Genomic DNA, 21,749 nt, shown 5'->3' with positions numbered 1-21,749 from the left:
ATATACTCTGCTGTTTCATACTGCTGTTGAGTTTATCAAAATCAACTAAATTGTGGAGGCATAGGTTTCAAATTATATCTTGCCACAAAATTCGGTTCCAGCCAAGCAACGCATAATACTGGAGGTGTTGTTTAATGATGCGCTTTATAGCGCTTGTCAAATGTACTTTGAAGAGGTAAATAGTTGACCGACTGCTGATCAACATTACAAATTCAAAGAATTTAAGAAAAATCGACAGCTTTAATTTCTAAACCCCTTTTATTTACATAAGTACAAACTAAATCAAAACTATTTTCAAATGAACCGCTGGTTTGATAAAAAAAAGTTGTATTACAGTATAGTTTTCACAGTTGTATAGTTATACATGTCTGATTAAAAACAATATAAGTTACCAGTATAGATGTAAAAAGATTCATAGTAGTTATTTATAGGGCAAGAAATTACAAGAATAGAAGCATAATGGAAAGTTATTTAAAAGTATACAAATATTTTTCAAACGAGAAAATGTAGAACACATTCAGAATAATTTGTTCCAGTCTCTCGTAGCCTCCATAAGATGCCTCTGACCATGACCAATCCAGTCCTCTTGGCTGTGGAAAAGCCGGCCACAAAACCAACAGTCAAAAATGGGCTTCCCACCACAGCTAGATAAAGTCTTCACGACTTCATACTTTCTCCTTCCTTTTTTCTTCAACTTCAGTTTCAGAAGAAATCGTTCACGAACAGAACTCCGATCCAGTTGCAATCTAGAGCCATTGCTTGCAGGGGGCAGACATTTGGCAATTGGCTTTTTCCCTGTTAACCCCATTTGGTTGTGTACAGATAGAGCCTCTACAGTTTGATGAGAAAGTGAGACTTTAGTGACGGCTCCTCTGTATCGATTAACTGACTTCATGATGCTAGCCACTTCAGGAATATCTGCATCTGGATGGTTAAGCACAACAACAGGTTGATGTCTGCGAGGGCACTTGATCTGCTGTAGTGAACTGAAAGGGTAGAGTCTCAGTTTTCTCTCAATGTCTTTGGATAGAGGATGACATACTTCTGTAGTCAGTGTTTTGTTTGCAAGTCTTCTAGCTTTATGCATTGGAAGCTCGTCAAAAAGTGCCTTCCTCCGTCTTTTCCTTTGGCTTGGTGGCCGAATTGGCCATGGATTTTCTAAATTCGATTGGGACTGAAAAATACCAGACACAAAATCATGTTCTGCAGATAGTCTCTGTACAGGGAAAATACTTTTCACACAAGTGAAAGCCATATCATTGTTTTTTTTTGACTGATCACTCTGTGAACAAGGAGCAAGAAATAAAGGCTCCTCATTGGCAGTTGGTACAATGCCTGCAAATAGCCCACTGGTAGGTGTGACAATCCTATACAAGACTTTGGATCCAATGCTTTCACCATTTTTCTTTGCCTGAGTCCAAGTCTGGCTTTCAAGATTACTCGAAATTTTGCCAGACTTTGCTTGTGCGACATACCTTACCAGGTAAGCTTGACGCCCGTCTGGCAAAATGTTGGATTTTATTGCAGGGTTCAGTGGCATTGCCAGCATTTGACACGAAGAAAGCGGTACCTGTGAGCTGGCCAACGTGAAACCAACATTATTTGGGGGCTTCGCAACTTGAAGTGACCTTTTTACCAAATAGCATGTCTGTTGTGTTTTCCCAGCAGACGGCCTGTCCACTGGTGTACTGTGTCCTGTTTTAGAAACAAGAACAGGTCCATTAAACCCTGTACTATTGAGAAGGTAATGGTTTGAGATTGTGCCAACGTTTGGCGGCACCGCAGAAACAGATGTAATCCCTGTTTTACTAGTCCTCAAGAGGGGTTTTTCCATTCCTACCTCTCTGCCAGTTTTGGCAGGAACCAACCCAGTAGGGTTACTTGAGAATTCAAAACCTGGCTTCATGTAAGATACATTGATCCGAGGACTATTTGACTTAGTTATCAGTTTGAAACTTCTGTTCCCCTTGAGTGGCACTGGGATAGCATATTTGTTTTCTGCAGTTTGCAATAGCATTTGCTGCTTACCCTCTGGGATCTGAAAAAAGCGTAGCGTTGTTTTTGCTTGCTTTCCAGATTCGATGCTATCAGGACAAGTTCCTAGCCTTTCTTTATTCTTCTCTTTATTAAGCTGGTGGTTAATGATTGCATCAGAATGTTGTTTCACTATCAGAATGCTTTTATCATGGCACGGGTGGCCCAAACTGTTGCTTTCTTGTTGAGGATTAGACACAGGTATATAATCCTCTTCAACTTTGATGATATTAAAGTCTTGAAAAATTGACTCGGGTGTCTCTTCAGTAGTTTGTTCTTCAGCATACATTTTGCCCTGGCCATGGTCAGTGTCAATCTCTGGCATTGATTCATTTAACCCATGATGGGGAGGCCCATTAGTCCCTGGATTTGCATTACTCCCATGTCCAGATTTGCTAAATGGTTTTGGAGTTTGTGCCAATTGTAAACTCACCTGAGAGGATTCATGAGCAAACGATTCTGTTGGAATTTCAGTCCAACTGTCAAAGTTAGGTGAATGAGGTGAAATGTCTGATGATTCTTTTGAATAATTATGAAAACTAAATACCTTTTCGTTGGGGGTATTTATAAGTGAGTTTTTACCCGACATGGTATGTTCCATGGAGTAGCTAGCAGAACTAGAATGCATCTCTGGAAGTGGCATTGCACATGTTGAAGTTTTTTGTGTGCAATTCTGATCACCTTTAGTGAGATCATGTTTACTTCCAATTTGGAAAGATATTATCTCCCCACTAGTGCTGAAGTCTCTGTGGTTTTCAGACGACTCTGTTACCAATGAGTTAGTTGCTGTATCCAATAATCTTTCATGGATATCTGTGGGCAAGTCAACCTCAATCGATGTTAAAAGAGGCCTCACATTGTGTATTTTAGATTTACTAAGAGAGGTCAGGTTGGGGTTTGTCTTAACAGGGATTGAATTTGAATTAATATCATTTTTTTCTTTGGGGTGATCCATCTTATTTTCCATTGTAAGAATTGTACTGGATTGAGCAAAGTACTTTGGGGAGCCATTTTGTTCAATTTCTGCCTGTTCTCTACATTCATCTTCCTGGACAGCTGGAGTGAGGCCAATAAGAGGGATTTCTTCCTCCTCAACCTTAACTTTTACTGCCACAATATCATCCTGAAAAACGTGTGTAGAAGCACTGATGTTTTGCGAAGAAGTACAGCGAGGGTTTGTCAAACCCTCACTGTTGCATGTTCGTATATTTCCTACAAAGTCTTTTGTTTGAGAATGATCCTCTGTGGGCAATTCTACTTTTGAAGCTGGCAGGACTTTGAGAACCAAATGCTTTTTGCCATCAACCACCTTGAAACCAATTACTTTAGTGGTGCAATTCGGGGGTATAGATATTTTGTTTTTAAGCTTGATAACAAGTCCATTGGGGTTATTTTGACTCGTCTCTAAAGAGTTCCCACAATCTGGCATGATTAATTGTATTGGTGGTTTTGATTCACTGGCAGCCTGCTGTTCTGTAGCATTATGGCTTTTGCTGCCATTTTTGTTCTTTTTCGCTGCCAACTTGTCAAACTGCAGTGTCTCTTCTGAACTCTTTTCAGGTTTTAACAAATGTACATCTTTGGTCAATTTCCCAGAGACACAATTCCGTTTTGATAACCTTCGAGAACTCCTTGAGTCTTCTTTTAGTTTAATAGCTGCAGATGAATTTGCTGTGGCCTCATCCTCTTGAGCTCTCGGCCCATTTATCCAATCTTCGGTCACTTCACCATGAGTATTATTCATGTGGTTTTTGAAAAAATCAATCCTCTCTGAAACATAGCCACATATTGGACAATTGAATGAGAGTTTACTTGCGTGAACATTCAAGTGTCTCTGGTATTCGTCTTTGTTCAAGCTCACATGGGGGCATTTTAAACATTTGAAGCGTCCCTCGTTATGATGGTGAATGTGCTGGACAAATGTGCCTGCATCCAGAGTTTTAAACTCACACTTTTCACACTGAAAGCGCCCGTTCAAACTGTGGCACATGATGTAGTGCCTGGTGAGCATTAACAGAGAGTACTGAACTTTGTTATTGCAGATCTCACATGTAACCAGGGTATTTCTGTGTCCAATCCGATGGCGCTGAAGATCAGGGAATTCATTTGTGACGAAGCTACACAGATCACAAGGATACGAAGGAAGGCTGTCCTTATGAGACTTTTTAAAATGCTTAAGGAGGTCATTGGGACTGTATGTAAAATCATCTTTACACACGGAACAGCTGAAGCTCAGAATATTTCCTGTGAAAACAGCGCCCTGTGTGTTTTTACGTGATTTCCTAATCACTTTTAGAGTTTTGCGAGTTGAAGTCTCCTCTATTGCGTAGTCATCAGGCTTGCATTGGAGTGTCCCATTCGATTGTTCAGTAACTACTCGTAAATGCTTGTAAACAAAGTCTTTCATCTCATTGCTTTCTTCTTCCGTTTTAGAAGTGTTGTCGTTTAGTGAAGGGTGGTCAGCCGTTGAAAGGTCTTGCTCCATCGCTTCACCACTGCAGGAATCTGAAACAAAGAATAAATAGACAAAGAGCAAAATTGCATTAAAAATAAACGATTTACATGGATACATCTTTGCCGTTTTGAATGCAAGTAAAGCAGTATGTTGTATTCCATAAAATAATCAACTATCTCAACAAGTGGAAGTTTCTCTAAAGTGTACTGCAGGACTCCAAGGCTCCAGCGCCTTTTCAAGTTAAAAAAAAATTAAGACAAAGCATTCCAGGGAAATCTTGGTGACAAAAAGGATTTGCAATTGATAGTTTTCTGTTAGCTACCTCTAGTGGCTTGAGTTGTAGCTAGACATAAGCAGAATGAAATAACATAAAAATCCCATATCATGCTTTATAGGGTTGATAATTGCATTTGGGGGTACTGGTAGAATAGGGTTACATGCCTGTATGTTAAAAAATACCCCTTATTATTCTCCCACTGATCATTTCTGCAATACCAATCTCAGTGTCTTGCAAAAACTTTCAGTTATGTCGCTTTAAGGCCCCCCCTCCCGAGTAGCCCAACCCAACTCTGTTGCGATTGGTTGAACGCTTTGCAAACTTGTCGGCAAATCCCCCCCAAATTTCGCTACCATACTTGATGAAAATAAAGAAGATAAGGATGTCTGCATTGCCTTGGGAGAGTGTAGACTCTAAACTCTCCCCAGGCAATGCAGACATCCTGAATTTAAAGTTGTAAATCCAGGTCTGCTGTGCTTCCTTTGGACAGTTTTTATTTTATTTACCATCTATGTTAAAAAGAAGAAGGAATAATGCCTCAGATTGCACTTTTTTCTTTACATTTTTTTTTATACGTTTTTATTTTATTTCATGTGGACACAAGCTATTTTTTTTCAAAATGTACTACGCTTAAAGGAAGCAGGATTATTGCCTAATTTTTCACTTTATTTTGTTTTTACACATTTTAAGATTTTATTCTAAGTCACATTTGTCTTCTTATCTTTTTTGTTGTTGTTGATCCGAAAATGATCCGACCCGTGACTAAAAAACCGCGACACGATCCGAACGGTGAGTTTTGTGAAGCGTTGCACCCATATTTACTACCTAGCCGGGGTGTTCCTTCATGTTCAACCAATTTTACAATTACCACCGCCAGGAATAGACCTCTGAAGAATAAGTCCCGCCTCAGAGGCTCCGATTCCATCGATCAAATGATTATGCGAATTAACATGGGGTTTTTGAATCGTAGACAAACTCTAGGTAACGAAGAAGTGAAAGCTGCTCACGTTTTGAACAACACCCTTTTTCCATCTAGATTCTACTTGGGTTTTGGATTGTCGGCGCCGTAAGTAGTAAACGATTATAAATGCTACTTTAACGGCACCGACAATCCAAAACCAAAGGAGACTATGCAACCAGGAGCCTTGGAGGCGGGACTTATTCTTTGGTGGTCTATTCCCCGAAATCCAAACGTAAAGTAACATGTATAGAAAAACAGCGCTACGGTGGTGCTGTATTAAAAGAAACACACAGCTCAACAGAAGCTTATGTCACATACATTTCCAGAAAACCGAATAACCATAGACTTCTGCAATTGCTAAGTGGTATAAAAGGAACATCTCCACACACACACACCACAGACACACACACACCGTCCGGGTAAAAAACACTGACAGATCTTCAACCTGAAAACACCTTCAAAAACTTGAACAACATCAACAGGAGAACTGTGTAGTCAACACCAGCTCGCCCAATACATAGATTAATCAAATCTAACAAACAACTGGTCCAGAGCTTGAAATGCACTATTTTTTGTTTATTCATGTTGATTTTGATTTGATTTATTTGGAATTGCTTTTGACAAAATGAAGGGTTGCAGTGCAATGCAAACGTTTTGTTTGACACCAACTTTCACCAAAGGAGGGATATCCTACTTTTAGTTAAAGAACAGCGATCGTGCTTAACAACCATTATAGACCGCTCCAAATGCTCAACGATCCATCATAATCCCCTCATCTGTGAACTGCCATTCGCTACACTATTTAAAATAAATGCAACCCCAATATTATTAAACCCTCTAAATACATAGGATTCTTTGGTGAAAGGATGGAGCTTGGCATCACTGGCTCTACGAGGCTGATCCAGCAGTGTTTTTCAGCCTCCCGATTCTTACTGGAAAATGTTGCATAATCATGTCGTAACTAGGGATGGGGATCATTAATATTTATTGATATCGATACCATTTCCGATACTCCTTAACGATCCGAGTCTTTATCGATACTTTTCTATTAATTGGTGGAAATACGACACGTTTTTAGTAGTGGTGCAACGGTTCACGGGTTTCCCGTGATCCGTCCGGATCAACCATCACGGTTCGGGACGCAAGTGATCCGCGGATCGGCTGATAAAAAAAAGAAAGTTGTGCGTTGACGTGATCAGCGCATGTTTAGAGGACAATTCCGGTATTAACAACGTCATCAAGTATCGTGGCGAAAAACAGTTTCTGTTGTGTTTTATTTGGCGTTCCGTAAATCCCATTGAAACGTAAACCGGAACCGGAACCGGACGTGTTTAGGTTTGGTTGTAGTCTTTTCACTCGGTTCGCCGTATCGACAGTAGGGCTAGAACCGAGCGAAAAGACTACAACCAACCCCCCTTGCAATGAGCAATGAGTCTCCCAACCGAAATCAATGGATTTACAAAATGCCAAATAAAACACCACAGAAACTGTATTTCGCTACCAAACTAAAAAAAAGAAGATAAGGATGTCTGCATTGCCTTGGGAGAGTGTAGACTCTAAATTCTCCTCAGGCAATGCAGACATCCTGAATTGTAAATCCAGGGTTAGGGATTATTTACTATCCTATCCATGTTAAAAAGAAGGAATAATGCCTCAGATTGCACATTTTTTAAATATTGACCATGCTTAAAGGAAGCAGGATTATTACCTAATTTTTCACTTTATTTTGTTTTTACATTTGTCTTGTTATCTTTATTGTTCATCCGAAAATGATCCGACCCGTGACTCAAAAACCGTGACCCGATCCGAACCTCGAGCTTTGTGATCCGTTGCACCCCTAGTTTTTAGTGATAAGGAAAATATTTAGGAAATAAGTAATTATATTTTAAATTAAATATGTAATTCTTAATAAATATTGACATCAGTAGTTTTAATTATATATACTAAAATGATTAGAGCACTATACAACTATTAGTAATACAGAAACATGAGTAATACATTATTCATGTTTCTCACCAAAAACTCGACCGTTTCTTTATCTTACATTTGAACGCATCATGATAACATAACGGTCGTTTTACTGAGCCAACCTCAACACATCATCACGCAGAACGTCTGCTTTAAATGCCGCGACTCGAGGGACACAACATTACGTTACAGGACCTACGGGACATTCTTTTTTTATAAATGAGCGACGGGACTCGATAGTGGTTTCGATAAGCCTAAACGTTAATGATTTTCAGGTTTTGAAAAAAGTGGAACCGCCTGATGTAGAAGGGCCTTTACTCTAGACCCTCGGTTCTCAAAGTGGGGTCCGCGGCGCGTTGCCAGGGGGTCCGTGAAGAGCTTGTTGTTACAAAATAAACATACCGGTATTTATGGAAAAAATGTTGGGCCGGTCGTCATTACTCCCGTCGGCGTAACGTTAAACCAATGAACACTCGGCTTTTACATTATGTCAAACTCCCTCAGGCTTTACCTTCACATCTCGCGCCTAAATAACTAAATAAAAGCCAATTAAACAGGCGCATTGTGTTCAGCCCTCCCCCTGCTTTAATTTTCGGCCAATAGTAACTGTTAAAATTGCGTCAACCTGTCAACGCATGCTCGAGTCTGCCCTGCGTTCACACCAAAAGATGCATAAAGATGCCGCGCAGCACGATCCCATTCAAAGTAAATGTAGAGACGCGTTGCAGGTTTGCTGCCGGACCACTTGCTGCCGAGAAAACCGGCAGCAAAATTTGATTTGCGGCGCGGCAAGATTTGATTTGCAGCGCAGCACGCCCGTGCCCGCGCTGCAGGCGCGTTCACGTATTTTGCGGCGCGTCAAATGCTGCTCGAGTTGAAATATTTCAACTTTTCGGCAGCAAACGCGTGATGACAGCCAATCAGCGTTCAACAGCGTTGCCAAAGCTGTGTTTTGCGTCCCCTTCAAAGCTTCATCCATATATGCATGGCATGCCGAGCAGGCGATTTGTTACGATGGACCATTGGTAACAATAGGTAACGTGTTTACGTGGGTGAATAATTTAACTGTTTTGCACCACTTTACTATCTCTCTTGTAAACCAATCCTTGCTGACATTTGGAAATAAACATGTCCTCTGCCGTTGTCCCATGTGGCAACGTTGCGTGTCATGTTTTTGCTGGTTTTGTTTGGGTTGTGTGTGTGTGTGTGTGTGTGTGTGTGTGTGTGTGTGTGTGTGTGTGTGTGTGTGTGTGTGTGTGTGTGTAAAAAAAGTAAAATCTATTTACATTAGGGCTTTGACTTCGAACTTCGTGATTCGAATATCAAAAAATAAATCAAAATTCGAACGAATGTTAGGCAGCCCTTAATATTCAAACCTGTTATGGGCAGGCCAAGAGGGAGAGACGTCGGAGAACCCCACGCAGTCTATTCATAATATTGTAATGACCACTGAAGAGGCAGTGAATGAAGTATTGATTAGACAGCGATTTATTAGAAACATAATAAACCGTTGGAACACGCAAGACCGGTAACCATAGCAACGCCGGTAAACAAACCTTGCAAACCTCAATCCAGGGCTGAATCCGAATACTCATACTTATAGTATGCATTTTGTAGTACACCACAAATATAGCGCGTCCGAATGCTCAGTGTGCATTGTGTAGTACGGAAAACGTTTCCGAATACGTACTACCGCCACAGTATACAACGGTAGGTCACTACGTTACCAGACTACGAGTCTGGTAACGAACGAAGAAGAGATGGCTGACCCGACACTACCAACAGCGGCTTAGAGAGACGTCATAGAAAGCGGCGAAAAACGAGACATTAAAAAGAGTAAAAAAGTAAAGTAAGTAATTAAGTAAAAAGAGACATTTTTAATTTAATAGCAACGATAGCAAGACGGAAAACAGGTAACTTATCAAGGTAATTTTGCCGGCATCTGAGGGGAGACACGTCATCTCCAAACATCCGGTGGAGTTTCGGCGGTGTTCGGAAGCGTTCAGAGGCGTTCTACGCATAGCTGTAGACCGTTCTAGGCGTTCTACACATAGCTGTAGGCCGTCAAGTAGTAGACACTGAACATAAATAGTATGTACTAAGTATTCGGATTCAGCCCAGGTATTACTGAAGGCATTAAATGGTCAAAATAATATTAATAAATATTCGAATATATTCGAATATTAATATTAATAAACAAACAAACTTCGAATATGATTTTTGGGCAAAAGTCAAAGCCCTAATTTACATATTGTAAAGTTATGCCAAAATACAATAAAATGCTTATTTAACACTATTGTGGTATTAGCACTGAATGATTGAAGCATAAATGAGTTCAAAAGCATCTAACAGAAAAAATAGACATGAGCCTATATGATTATATTTGTGTTGCGGTTATGAGGGGGTCCTTGAAATAATTTCTGCCCTATGGGGGGGTCCCCGGCCCCATATAGTTTGAGAACCCCTGCTCTAGACAATAGTTTGTTTGATCAAAATAATTCACCATCAGACGGAGCTCCACATACACACCCAGGGCTGTACAGTGCGACAGTTTTGATCGCATCTGTCCACTCGCACCGGTGCGAAAGGGTGAGAAGGACCCGTGCCGAAAAAAAATACGTCTTTCTGTACGGCTTTCAATGGCACCACTAAGCAAGCGCGAGTGTGTGGGAGCATGATGGGAGCGTTGAATGTTGGGAAATGTATTTTGAGTTATAGGCTCGCCAGTTCCGCTCGACTAATAAAAAACTACATTTCCAGAACATTTGCACGTTGAGGAAGAGGCTTTGTAACGGTCGCGGGAAATTCCCTTTTTAAGCAAAACCGAAAAAATTAAAAGGTATTTCCCTGTATTCGGAAGTTCTTCTTCATCAAATAAAGATGGAAACTTGGAAAAAAATCCACGTATGGAAGAGATTGACTCGGCGACCACAAGCACGGAACCTTCGGAAGAAGCCGACTCCACCCATGACTCCGTCTCGGACAACGGGAAAACGTACAGGTTTAACCCCCAGTGGTTAAAAACATTAAATTGGCTGGTCTACGACCAATCCAAGAAGTCTATGTTTTGTAAATATTGCCTCGAGGTAGGGGAAAGGACATCAGAGGTTAATAAATAAGTGTTTGTTAAATTTGCAATTACTTAATTTTGTTGAATGTGTTCACCACTTCTGCCTGTTGATGTTTTAAAAGAGGCTCTCGTAGTCACTTTACTATTTAATATGTTCATTGTTACTTTACCGTTGTTAATTTTGTTCATATAGTGTTACTTTTGTATATACGTCCTAGGGATCGACCGATATATCGGTCGGCCGATATTATCGGCCGATATTCGCGTTTTTTACGTGTATCGGTATCGGCCGATACGCGGCCGATTTTCGCCGATTTTTTTTTTATTTTTATTTTTTTATTTTTTTTTTACTTGTTCTACCTCACCTGTTTTTACTATTTGTTAAATATAGTTTTTTATATTGAAGTTCAATAAATGTTCCTTTTTTTTAATTGAGACTTGTAACATTTGTTATCAGTGTAATTTTTATGATTGAGGGAGCAAAAAAAAAAAAAGAAAAAGTAGTATCGGCTCTAAATATCGGTATCGGCGTATCGGCTAAGGCTGATGAAAAAATATCGGTATCGTATCGGCCCTAAAAAATCCGTATCGGTCGATCCCTAATACGTCCTGTTCTGTTCATATAGTATTTTTATTTTTTTGACTGTAGTACGTGTGCTACCAAAATTATTTTTGTGCTACTGAATTTTTTCGCTTGCTAGCACCAGTGCTACCATTTTAAAAAGTATGCGTACAGCCCTGACACTGTAGCATCGCTTTTAACTCTCTCACGGACGTGAACATCAACATAACCGGCAGTCAAGAACGTGCTCCATATACCCTGATATAACGGCCCAGCCTAGTCTTTATGAAAAAAATTCACAGCGAATGACAATAACGTTTCGATATTATTTTTATTCCTCGTTGTAAGAAACCGGAGCAAAAAGTCTACTTCAAGCTCCGCTTTGAACCAGAGGTTGCGAAGCAAGGTTGGTTGAACTATTCAAGATGGCTGCGCCCAGTGTGACTTTGAGCATGAACTGTTTTCATTGTGCTTGGACGGCTTTGGTGGTTTAAATGGCAATTTCAATCACTCGTATTACTTCAATACCTTACTGCGTCCGTATCTCTACCTATGGCCTATAGCCTACCTATTTTGGAGCGCCTGGTACTCTGCCAATGCTACAGCGACAAAAGCTTAGACCGAGCGAAATAAAACGCGTGGGCGAGGCGTCAGATCCGAGTCGGTTCGCAGAGAATACTAAAACGCACCAGCAATGTATGGAGTGACACGCTAATAGTCAATCATGTAACAGTATAAAGTTTGGTTGCGCCATCTCATTGTCTCGTGTTCACAGAAACAGCGTGCTGTGGGATGTGAAAGATGAGTATCGCAACAAGCGAGGAAATAGTCGATAAAAATGGAAATGTCAGCTCGCCAGTATGGCAGTTCTTTGGATTTTACAAGTCAGACCGTAGTCAGACTAATGTTGTCTGTAAATTATGCAAGACCGTAGTCCCCACCAAGACTGGGAATGCAACAAACTTATTTTACCACCTTAGCCGCTCTCACCCTTTGGAGCACAGCCGTATCAAAAAAACGGCCAACAACATCTGCAAATGCAACGCCGCAAAAGCAGCAGCAGACCACCATGGAGAGGTACTCGGCATCAGTGCCTTATGACAAAGCATCCAAACGCTACAAAGACATAACCCAGGCCGTGGCATATCACATAGCTAAGGATATGCTTCCGCTCTACCGTTGAGAAGCCCGGTGTTTCAGTTCAACTCGTGACCGTGTTAACTGGTGAGCAGCCGAATTCGTCGCTTGTTGTCGTGGCTACGCCAGCTGTTGGAAATCGGGACCAGACACGTAGCCGTCCTTGCGAATGCCTCTTTGATTTGTTTTTCAATAAAATGAATAGTTCAGATGTTACAGATGTAAAGGTTAAGTCAACCGCAGTTTTACTTGAATTTCTTCTGTGAAATTGTATGTGATTCTCATCTATCCCAACGGTTTCCAGGTTTGCGCATGCATGCGTTCGACAAGTAGTACTGAAGCGACAGTTTCAGTGCGCCCGCTTGTCAGGACGCTGAGCCTCCTCTCTGCCCGCTCGCCTCTCCATTGAGAATGCATTATCAGGCCCGACAAACCCGTGTGAAAAGCCCTTTATGGCAACTGAAGCCGATTCCTGCACTGGTTCGGGTGACCCACACAATTTGATAGAACGTCGTCGGTAGAGCTGGGACGATTAGTCTACGTAATCGACTTCAAAAATTCGTCGACATGAATAATTTGCGTCCACGCGTCGCCTCCCCCCCCCCCCCGCCACTCTCCCTCCAGTCGTGGCGGTAAATATGCACCAGAACGCTAGTCGCCAATCGTTTAAATTCATAACAATGGCGGCGGCAAGCAGTAGCGGGAGCACAGAGGCTGGTGGTATAAAACTCGGCCAAAAGCCGAGCTCCGAGGGTTTGTTTACCAGCGTTGCTATGGTGACCGGTCTTGCGTGTTCCAACGGTTTATTAGGTATCTAATAAGCCGTCTAATCACTTCATTCACTGCCTCTTCCGTGGTCCTTACAATATTATGAATAGACTTTGTCCGGTTCGGATTTTATACTCTGGTGAAAAGAGAACTTTTGTCATGTTATGTAGTTCTAGTCTAGCTGTTGACTGTCGAAATTCCACGATCTAGCAACCAGTTCTAAGTAGTAAGAGAACTTTTGTCATGTTATGTAGTTCTAGTCTAGCTGTTGACTGTCGAAATTCCACGATCTATCAACAAGTTCTCAGTAGTAAACACACACTACAAGTTGACAATTTAAATTACATAAATCCTTTTCGAAGTTGGGTCTCTGAGGTGGCAGTGCATTATTTTTCAGTTTGCACAATGAGAGAGGGAGGAAGGAGTAGAACAGTATTTTTATATTTGGTATATTCCTCCTGCTTGACTTATTTCGTTCATTTGTTAGATACTACATATGGCATCAAAATGCGCTATTTTGCAGTTTGCACAATTTAAGTGCCGTGTTTGCACAATGTTATTGCACAAAAAAGTGGCATGTTAAAGAAATGTTTAATAAATGTTGATATTTTAACAACAAATGTTTTGATATCCATATTGTGTGAAGTTACATTGATGAAGTAATGTGTAGTAATCGGTAACTGAAAAAATAATCGTTAGATTAATGGTGAAACTAATCGTTAGATTAGTCGACTAATGGAAAAAATAATCGCTAGAATAATCGTTTGAAAAATAATCGTTTGGGACAGCTCTAGTCGTCGGTCATTATTGAAAATAAGCCCCATCAGGTCGGTGTCCTGTTCGCCCTGTCGGGGCTTATTTTCCAGATAATGACCGGCGTTCTTTACATTATCCCTTACATATCTGTTGTTAAAGCACAGCTATGCTTCGTTGAGCAAAAAAAAAAAAGAAAACACTAAATAAATGGTTGATAGTGGCGCGGAGTTAAAACTACACACTTTACCTGTTTTGTTCAAAATATCGTTATAATATCGCATATCGCCATTCGAACAGAAAATATCGAGATAGGGGTTTTGGTCCATATCGCCCAGCCCTACGCCCGCTCGGTAATCTCTAGGACCATCTCCCTCGACACATTAGCCACTCACATTCCATATCCTTCTTACACTCATTGGCCTGCTAAAGATTCCGGATTCATTGACGAGCCCCTTCCACGTTTAACGTGTAAAATATAAAAGGGACACACTTACTGGTCGCACATGCGCGAACAGATGGAAAACTTGGTCGCAAACTCAAATTTTGGTCGCAGTTTGGAGCCCTGCCTAAATCTCATTGAGAATCTGTGGCAAAACTTAAAAATAGCCTAAACACTTTCCTCAGTGCGCTACTTAGTGAGTGATTCCAATAAACAGTATTCCGACAGATGCCATCTCCTTTGTGAGTGATGAGAAAATTTGTTGATGTTCCTTTACGTCTTAACTTATAGAAACGGTCCCGTGTAGAAGAAAACCGTGTAGTTCCAATCTTAAATAGTCTAAACTAAACTCTGTAGTGCTTGCAGTCATCTTTACTTAAAAGGAAAACACACAAACACATTCTTTCGGCTCAACAATAAGACTTGCATAACAGCAACAAACAACAAAAACCCTAAAATAAGAAATTGCGAGAAAGATCCTATTAATTTATATTTCACTTTAAAAAGATTATAGGATCTTTATCAGGTTGGCTGATCACATTAAACAGATCGGTGAACGGGAATGGCCTAAAAAACGTGATTGTTGCATCCCTATTCACAATCTAATATCGTCATAGAGCACACCCTTACATAACACACTTGGAGTGTTCTATATAGGAGGGGCACTCGTTATGACCCAAGGCAACTTTGCGATACTTTTTTAGTGCCAGTGCCATACAGAGCAGCTTAAAGGTCCCATGGCATGTGACTTTATGGACGCTTTAATATCAGTGTTTCCCCTACCATTGTTCAGGCCTGGCGGGCCGCCAGGCCAACGAGCGCCCCCGCCAGGCCAACAACCGGCCGAAAAAAAAAAAAGAAAAAAAAAAGAAAAAAAAAATAATAAATGCGGTGTCGCGCGTGCGCAGATGATGCCCCATCATAACGGACAATCTGACAGCATTAAGTTATATCATCATTAGCATGGCACCACCAAAAAAACGTAAAAGGGATGAAGGACAAAAAGGTATTTCAAGGTTCTTCCTAAACACGGTGCCAAACGAGAGTACAGGTGGGGAAGAAGGGTGAGTGACAGGTGTGGAGGAACAAGTCAGAGGGGCAGAGGGAGGAGATCATTATCTCCTCCCAACACTTGTCAGTGTTGAATCATTATCAACTTGTGATGGCTAAGCAAGTGTTTTATATGGAAATAACCAACAAATACTCTAGCATCCCGTGAAAAATGTATAACAAATCACACTATCAGCTCTTACCACCGGGCCTAAAAAAAAATTCTAGGGGAAACACTGAATATAGATATTAGTAGGCCCCAAACAGTATTTGAAGACGTTCCCGAAATTCAGCCGTGGTGCAGAATTACAGCCTCGCTTGAGCCCTGCAGAAGCGAAACATTCGCGGCCAACAATCCCTTTCTCCTCCATGTCGTGGTTCATGTACTTCAGGGAGTCAAAGCCAAAGTTCCTTTCCCCCCCAATTCATTCTCAACCATGGCTGAGATAAATCCCACTACGAGTCTCGTTGTGGAAATACCAGAGACGAGAGTCTGACGTGTTATGCGCCATAACACCAACAGCAGAACGGTTATCCAAATAACAAGGAAGTGTACAACACTAGCGTTACAGTCCTGGAGCTCTATATCTAAATAATATCTTATCTATATCATAAAATACATATTATCACGGCTAAAAGCTGTGTGTGCCTCCAAACGATATTAAGAATCGCAAACGACATCGTGGGGTTCTCCGACGTCTCTGGTTCTTCCATTTTCACATCAATCTGAAATAGACTGAACCGCGCACTAGGGCTGCACAATATATCGAATTTTTATCGCGATGACGATATTGGCGTCCCCCGATGACGCGTAGTGTTCTCGCGAAATTTTCGCGATATTTTTTTTACATTTTAAATTATTATTATTTTTTTAATTTAAATTGTAAATTTTAAATAATGCATCCGCAAATAAAAAGAAAACGAAAAAAGAAACGAGCCCCGCCCATGCAGTAAACGCTCTACCTCCGCTGCAAAGCAAACCAAGCGCTCCCTGTACACCTGTCTGCGACTGCGTGAGTCCGGCGCGAAGCGTGAAAAGAGGGGGGGGGGGGGGGGGGGCGTGGCCTGGCTGCAATTTGCCGCTGAGCACAGTGTGTGGCTCCTACCACAAGGGGGTGGTAGAAATTCGAAAGATTTTTTTTTCAATGAATAATCGTGGTAAATAATCGTGATATCAATATTGATCAAAATAATCGTGATAATCATTTTGGCAATAATCGTGCAGCCCTACCGCGCACTGCCTGCTGCCGGCTGCCCGCTGTTGGGCGGTGGTGCTTCGCTGCGGTGGTGCCTCGCGGCAACCAGCAGCAGGCAGCATGTTGCCGTTCATGTACTTCAGGGAGTCAAAGCCAAAGTTCCTTTCCCCCCAATTCCTTCTCAACCATGGCTGAGATAACCCGAACTACAGTCTCGTTGTGGAAATACAAGAGACGTCAAAGAACTGACGTGTTATGCGCCATTACACCAACAGCAAACACTTGCGTTACAGTGCGTGTGATCACACACACAGGTGGCGCTCGCACGGTCGCGTCTCATTGGCGGGCCAAATTCTCTGGGCGGGCTAGGCAGAGAAAGGGGAGAAGCTTAGATCCTTTATGACGACATATGGGAGCTAGGGATGCAAAATTATTGAGTAATTCATTAATCGATAGTTGTTTCATCTTATCGATCGATGATCGATTAATTGATAAGTGGCAATTCTTCTGAGAAGCTGAATTTCCTTCTGAATGTGACTCATTTAGGTGGTAATTCAACGAAGTCGTTTAGTTGTACTTTAAAATATATATATATATTGTGCATTTGGCGTCTTTGTCGTCATTAACCAACTTAAAGTGGCTCCATACTGCACTCCGTTTTGCCCTCTTCATCGTGTCAGTAGCTGTGTTCGAAATCGTTCCCCATCATGGACGTAGTGCACTAAATAGGGTGCACGCCATTTTGTAGGGTGTTCGAATTCTCAGTGGTCCACTATATAGGGCACTATATAGTGGACTTAAAATAGGGTACATACGATGTTCCCTACATGTTACTCCCATATACCACAATGCAATGCGGTTGTATTTTTCCAGGGAAGAAGAAGCTGAATAACCGCGAAAACGAATACATTTACATCCGGCTTGTGTTTAGAAATGTCAACAATTTATTTGGGATTTAACATAGAATATTTAACATTCAAAATTTATTAAAAAAAACTTGAACAAGGAAATGTAACATTCAACATCAATACAACCTCCAGCCCGGTTTGTTTAGATGATGTCGGCGCATCAATTCACAAATACCCGGCGCATTTACTGAGGCAAAGTAAATGTTCAGCGTAGTGTCCGAATTCTCGTTCCCTATTCCCTATATAGTGCACTATATCATGTACACTATATAGGGAATAGGGAACGAGTTTTCGCGGTTATTCAGCTTCTTCTTCTCCCCTGGAAAAATACAACCGCATTGCATTGTGGTATACGGAGGTATACGGAGGTAACTTGTAGGGAACATCGTATGTACCCTATTTTAAGTCCACTATATAGTGCCCTATATAGTGGACCACTGAGAATTCGAACACCCGGGCCTACAAAATGTCATGCACCCTCTTTAGTGCACTACATCCATGATAGGGAACGATTTCGAACACAGCTCTAGTGTCCCGCTTTTCGTTTGTCTTGTCCTGCTTCTTCGCTTGTGTTCCCGCGTGTGCGTCAAGTACGTCTGGCGTCAAGCGCGCCCTCACGTGGACGGTTGGGGAATTACGGGTTAAAATGCGATTAATTGCAAGTAATTTATTTGAATCGAGTAATCTCTTATCGACAATTAATCGATAATCGATTAATTGTTTGCATCCCTAATGGGAGCACATTCCAAATCAGCGCGCTTGAACCTCAGTTTTTTCAAAGACGACCAGAACCCCTAGTGCTCGTTTTACAAATGCAAATATTAGCCACTGGGGGAGCATAGGCAGGCTAGGGGAACTCATTTTTATGTTAACCTAACGAGACAGGTTATTTAAATTTTTCTTATACGACCGTCCACATAATATTCTAGGGCCCTATGATATCACAGAATGTGGTACTAAAAATGGAACACGTGGAATATTACAGAATTTGCGAAATTGTCCAAGTCGGTCTAAGAGTTGATCCAAAGCCATCGGCTCAGTAATCCTAGTAGTTGTATTATTTAACAGTTAAAATTAAAATTAAAAGCATTTATAAAAACGTGATTAATTCAGTGATGTTGCTAGGTACGCGTCCTGCGTCCCTGACGCATTAAAATCTGAAAGGACGCACTAAACTCACTATCCATGCGTCCCGGGGACGCATCTCATTTTCCCCATGAAAAACGATACATAGTGAACATTAAACAACTCGTGTTTAATCACAGTAACTGGCCAAAGAAACCTTCTTGTGAGCAGATCGGACAAGCGCTGTTTCAACCCTCTGCACATCTACTCGGCGCAGACGTGATCCCCTGTACAAAGTATCGCGACATGCTAATTTAGCCGCTACCAAAACAACTAGCTCGTCACCGCTGATTTCATTTCAACAACTAAAAATACGAACTTCATAGCAAATAAACCCACGTTTCCACTGCTCGATGCTGTGCTCATTCGTGTCGAATGAGCAAATCAAACAGGCTTTTTGCAATCCTTCTGATTGAATATATGTACATTTATGACAAAATCGTGAGGACTAGGCTTGTGACACACACACACACACACACACACACACACACACACACACACACACACACACACACACACACACACACACACACACACACACACACACACACACACACACACACACACACACACACACACACACACGGCGCTCGCGCGGTAATAGCTCATTGGCGCCACCTAGTGATCATTAGGTGCAAATGCACAGCCTCTCATTAAAATGACTTAGGGGTCATTTGACCCCTCTTGCGGCGCTAGGAGTAAGTAAAAATGGCCCGGCGTTTCTAGTGTTAAACATGAACGGTTGAGTACTCCAGCTCTAACCATATCATACCACCATCAAGGAGTTTAACACTATTAATTTAATTTAAGAAATAGAATAATAATAAAAAAGAAACACATTTTTTAAACTGGGGAGTCGGGACCCATTGAATTTCTCAGGGACCCACCCAACTCGCCACCTGTGGGTCCCGGGGACTCACTACATTGAAAACCTATCAACATCACTGTTAATTGTAAGCATTAATTGTCTCTAGTGACTGAACATATTATTGACAGTATGTATTGTTCACAATACTATTTTTGCGTCACGTGATTGGCTCCTACAATCTGCACAATTTTTAATTGACAGGCTAGTCAATGATTGCATTCTAGGGGCATTCCGGCCAGCTGTGGATAATGCCAGGTCCACCGGCGTTTTCCTAATATCTATACATAAAAATATGCATCACTCCGGTTTCTGAAGTCACTAGCATCCACTGGTCTAGAAACTACCGAATACAATCTGTGATAGGGTCCTTGAGTTTGGTTACATTACCTATAAATAAGCCTGGTTCCAAATTGATCTAATAAAGCAATATTTCCATGAAGGCAGATATTTGTGTCTATAATTCAATATGCCTATTTCATAGTAAATTACAGCTACACAATCAATGCTTGCATTGACCATCTGAAAATAGGCTTATCAATGAAAATAACAAACTCAAATCAAATAACTGTTGGGAATAAAATAAGTTGATTGCCAATCGCATAACAGCAAACTAATCCTCAATATGGCTACCCTGCAAACCCTCAAGACTTGAGGCAGCCATGTTTGAGTTGAAAATGGCTGCCGGAACATCATGACTACTCTCCATCAGCTGGTTGCCGAATACATGACTTAAATGAAGTGAATATCACTTTCAAACATCGGGTTTTGATCAAACTACCATCTCCTTTTTTAGCACATCACATTGGTGAATTATGGTGACTTGATGCGAATATGAATAAACATCTACATGGCTGCTTGTAACCTTTCAACCAAGGAAGTCTTGAGAAAAGACTGAGTTTATAGAGGAGTTGCAGCCGTTCCTCCTCACTAAATAAAGTCACGAGACGAGACACAATATGAACATTACAACCATCACAGGAGACGCGAGGGCACATGTTATTTGTCCCAAATGCGCACGACAATAATGGAATTGCTATGCCATATACGAGCTCATAATAGTGTAATAAGTTTGTGAAACACAGAAGAGCCCGACTATTGCACGGATGAAAAGTCAAACGGCGCGAAAAGCAGACAAAGCGTACTAAAGTACTTCGAAGGGTTTTCTCCGTGTAGTTAAAGGATATTAACGGTACTTCGCCACAGTTCAGTGTCTACACCACAGTTAACCACTCATATGACAACAAAACAAACCTCCACCTCCTCGAACATACACCACCGACACCGTCCTCCCGGTCCCCGTCCGCCGCACATTAAACTGTATTCCTCAACCCGCTGTGTGTGTTACGAAGCAGCGGGTTTCGCCGTGATAAACAAGCGGTTACCTTTCTTTTCCTCCTCACTTTCGCAGGTCAACGATCGCGGCCATGACAGTCTCATCCGGGTACTGCTCCGGTCCGCCACTACGAGGCTCACACTGGGTTCAGGAAACTGGATGCAGAATAAGCAATTAAAACCATTCCAAAGTACTACGTAGGTGGCCTTTTCTTCGGGAAAAGACCCAACGTAACAGGGAAAACGAAATATTTCCGTGATTAGGACGGCGTCGCTAGTGCCTGTGTAGGACCTACGTCACGGTGGGCAGCGGGCGGGAGGCTGTGAGTCATGGGCTGGGACGCCATTTCCTACATCCTTCAACCCTACAAGCTCAGACCATTGTTTTGGCTGGATGATCTGCAGGGCAACGGGACAACTGAGCAAGAATGTCTTTTTAAATCATTCATAGGAGCTGGGGGTATAAACAGTTCTTAAGCTACTCAGGCCTCTCACATGAAAAAGAAATGGCAGAGGCAGAGTAGACAATGTAAGGGGAGGTAGGCCCACCCACAACCAAACCGATGAGCCAATTCTTATGTAACACACTATAGCGTATCAGTTATGGATTACGGGTATTTAAACCCTAACCCTTTTAAAACCATTACAATTATGGCTTGGAATATTTGGAAAAAAAACTAACAAATGATAATTATACAATGAATACATTATAACCAATGCTTTTCAGAATCAGAGCTACTTGTATTACATAGTATAGCCTACAACAGTTAGCTCCGACCAAGTAATTTGATTGGAAAAGAGGCATTCTATGAATGCTGATAGAGTATTACAGCATTGGGACTT

General features: G+C 41.5%; 1 protein-coding gene across 2 annotated transcripts; it reads right to left on the bottom strand.

Annotated features, from left to right (window-relative positions):
- Nucleotides 1-239: 239 nt before the first annotated feature.
- On the bottom strand, nt 240-21,415 carry si:ch211-214e3.5 (zinc finger protein 518A). 2 transcript variants are annotated; one of them, XM_030340153.1, is made up of 3 exons: nt 21,203-21,415; nt 20,957-21,062; nt 240-4,539 (listed from the first exon to the last, which is right to left on the bottom strand). In XM_030340153.1, exons 1-3 carry the CDS (start codon nt 21,251-21,253, stop codon nt 518-520), a joined length of 4,179 nt encoding a protein of 1,392 aa, XP_030196013.1. In that variant the 5' UTR covers nt 21,254-21,415; the 3' UTR covers nt 240-517. The 2 variants fall into 2 exon arrangements, with proteins under 2 accessions (XP_030196013.1, XP_030196015.1); XM_030340155.1 differs by lacking the exon at nt 21,203-21,415 and having other exon boundaries at nt 20,826-21,196.
- Nucleotides 21,416-21,749: the final 334 nt, after the last annotated feature.

This window comes from Gadus morhua, chromosome 18 (genome assembly GCF_902167405.1).
Source record: "Gadus morhua chromosome 18, gadMor3.0, whole genome shotgun sequence".
Classification (NCBI taxonomy): Eukaryota; Metazoa; Chordata; class Actinopteri; order Gadiformes; family Gadidae; genus Gadus; species Gadus morhua.
This window is presented reverse-complemented; position numbering and strand designations above follow the sequence as displayed.

Excerpts from the sequence above, each read along its gene's own strand:
- si:ch211-214e3.5 (XM_030340153.1), bottom strand. The coding sequence starts at position 21,253 with ATGGCGTCCCAGCCCATGACTCACAGCCTCCCGCCCGCTGCCCACCGT. Across the intron at positions 21,063-21,202 it reads CGCCCGCTGCCCACCGTGAC|TTTCCTGAACCCAGTGTGAG; the intron begins GTAGGTCCTACA and ends TTCTGCATCCAG. Across the intron at positions 4,540-20,956 it reads AAGTGAGGAGGAAAAGAAAG|ATTCCTGCAGTGGTGAAGCG; the intron begins GTAACCGCTTGT and ends TCTTTGTTTCAG.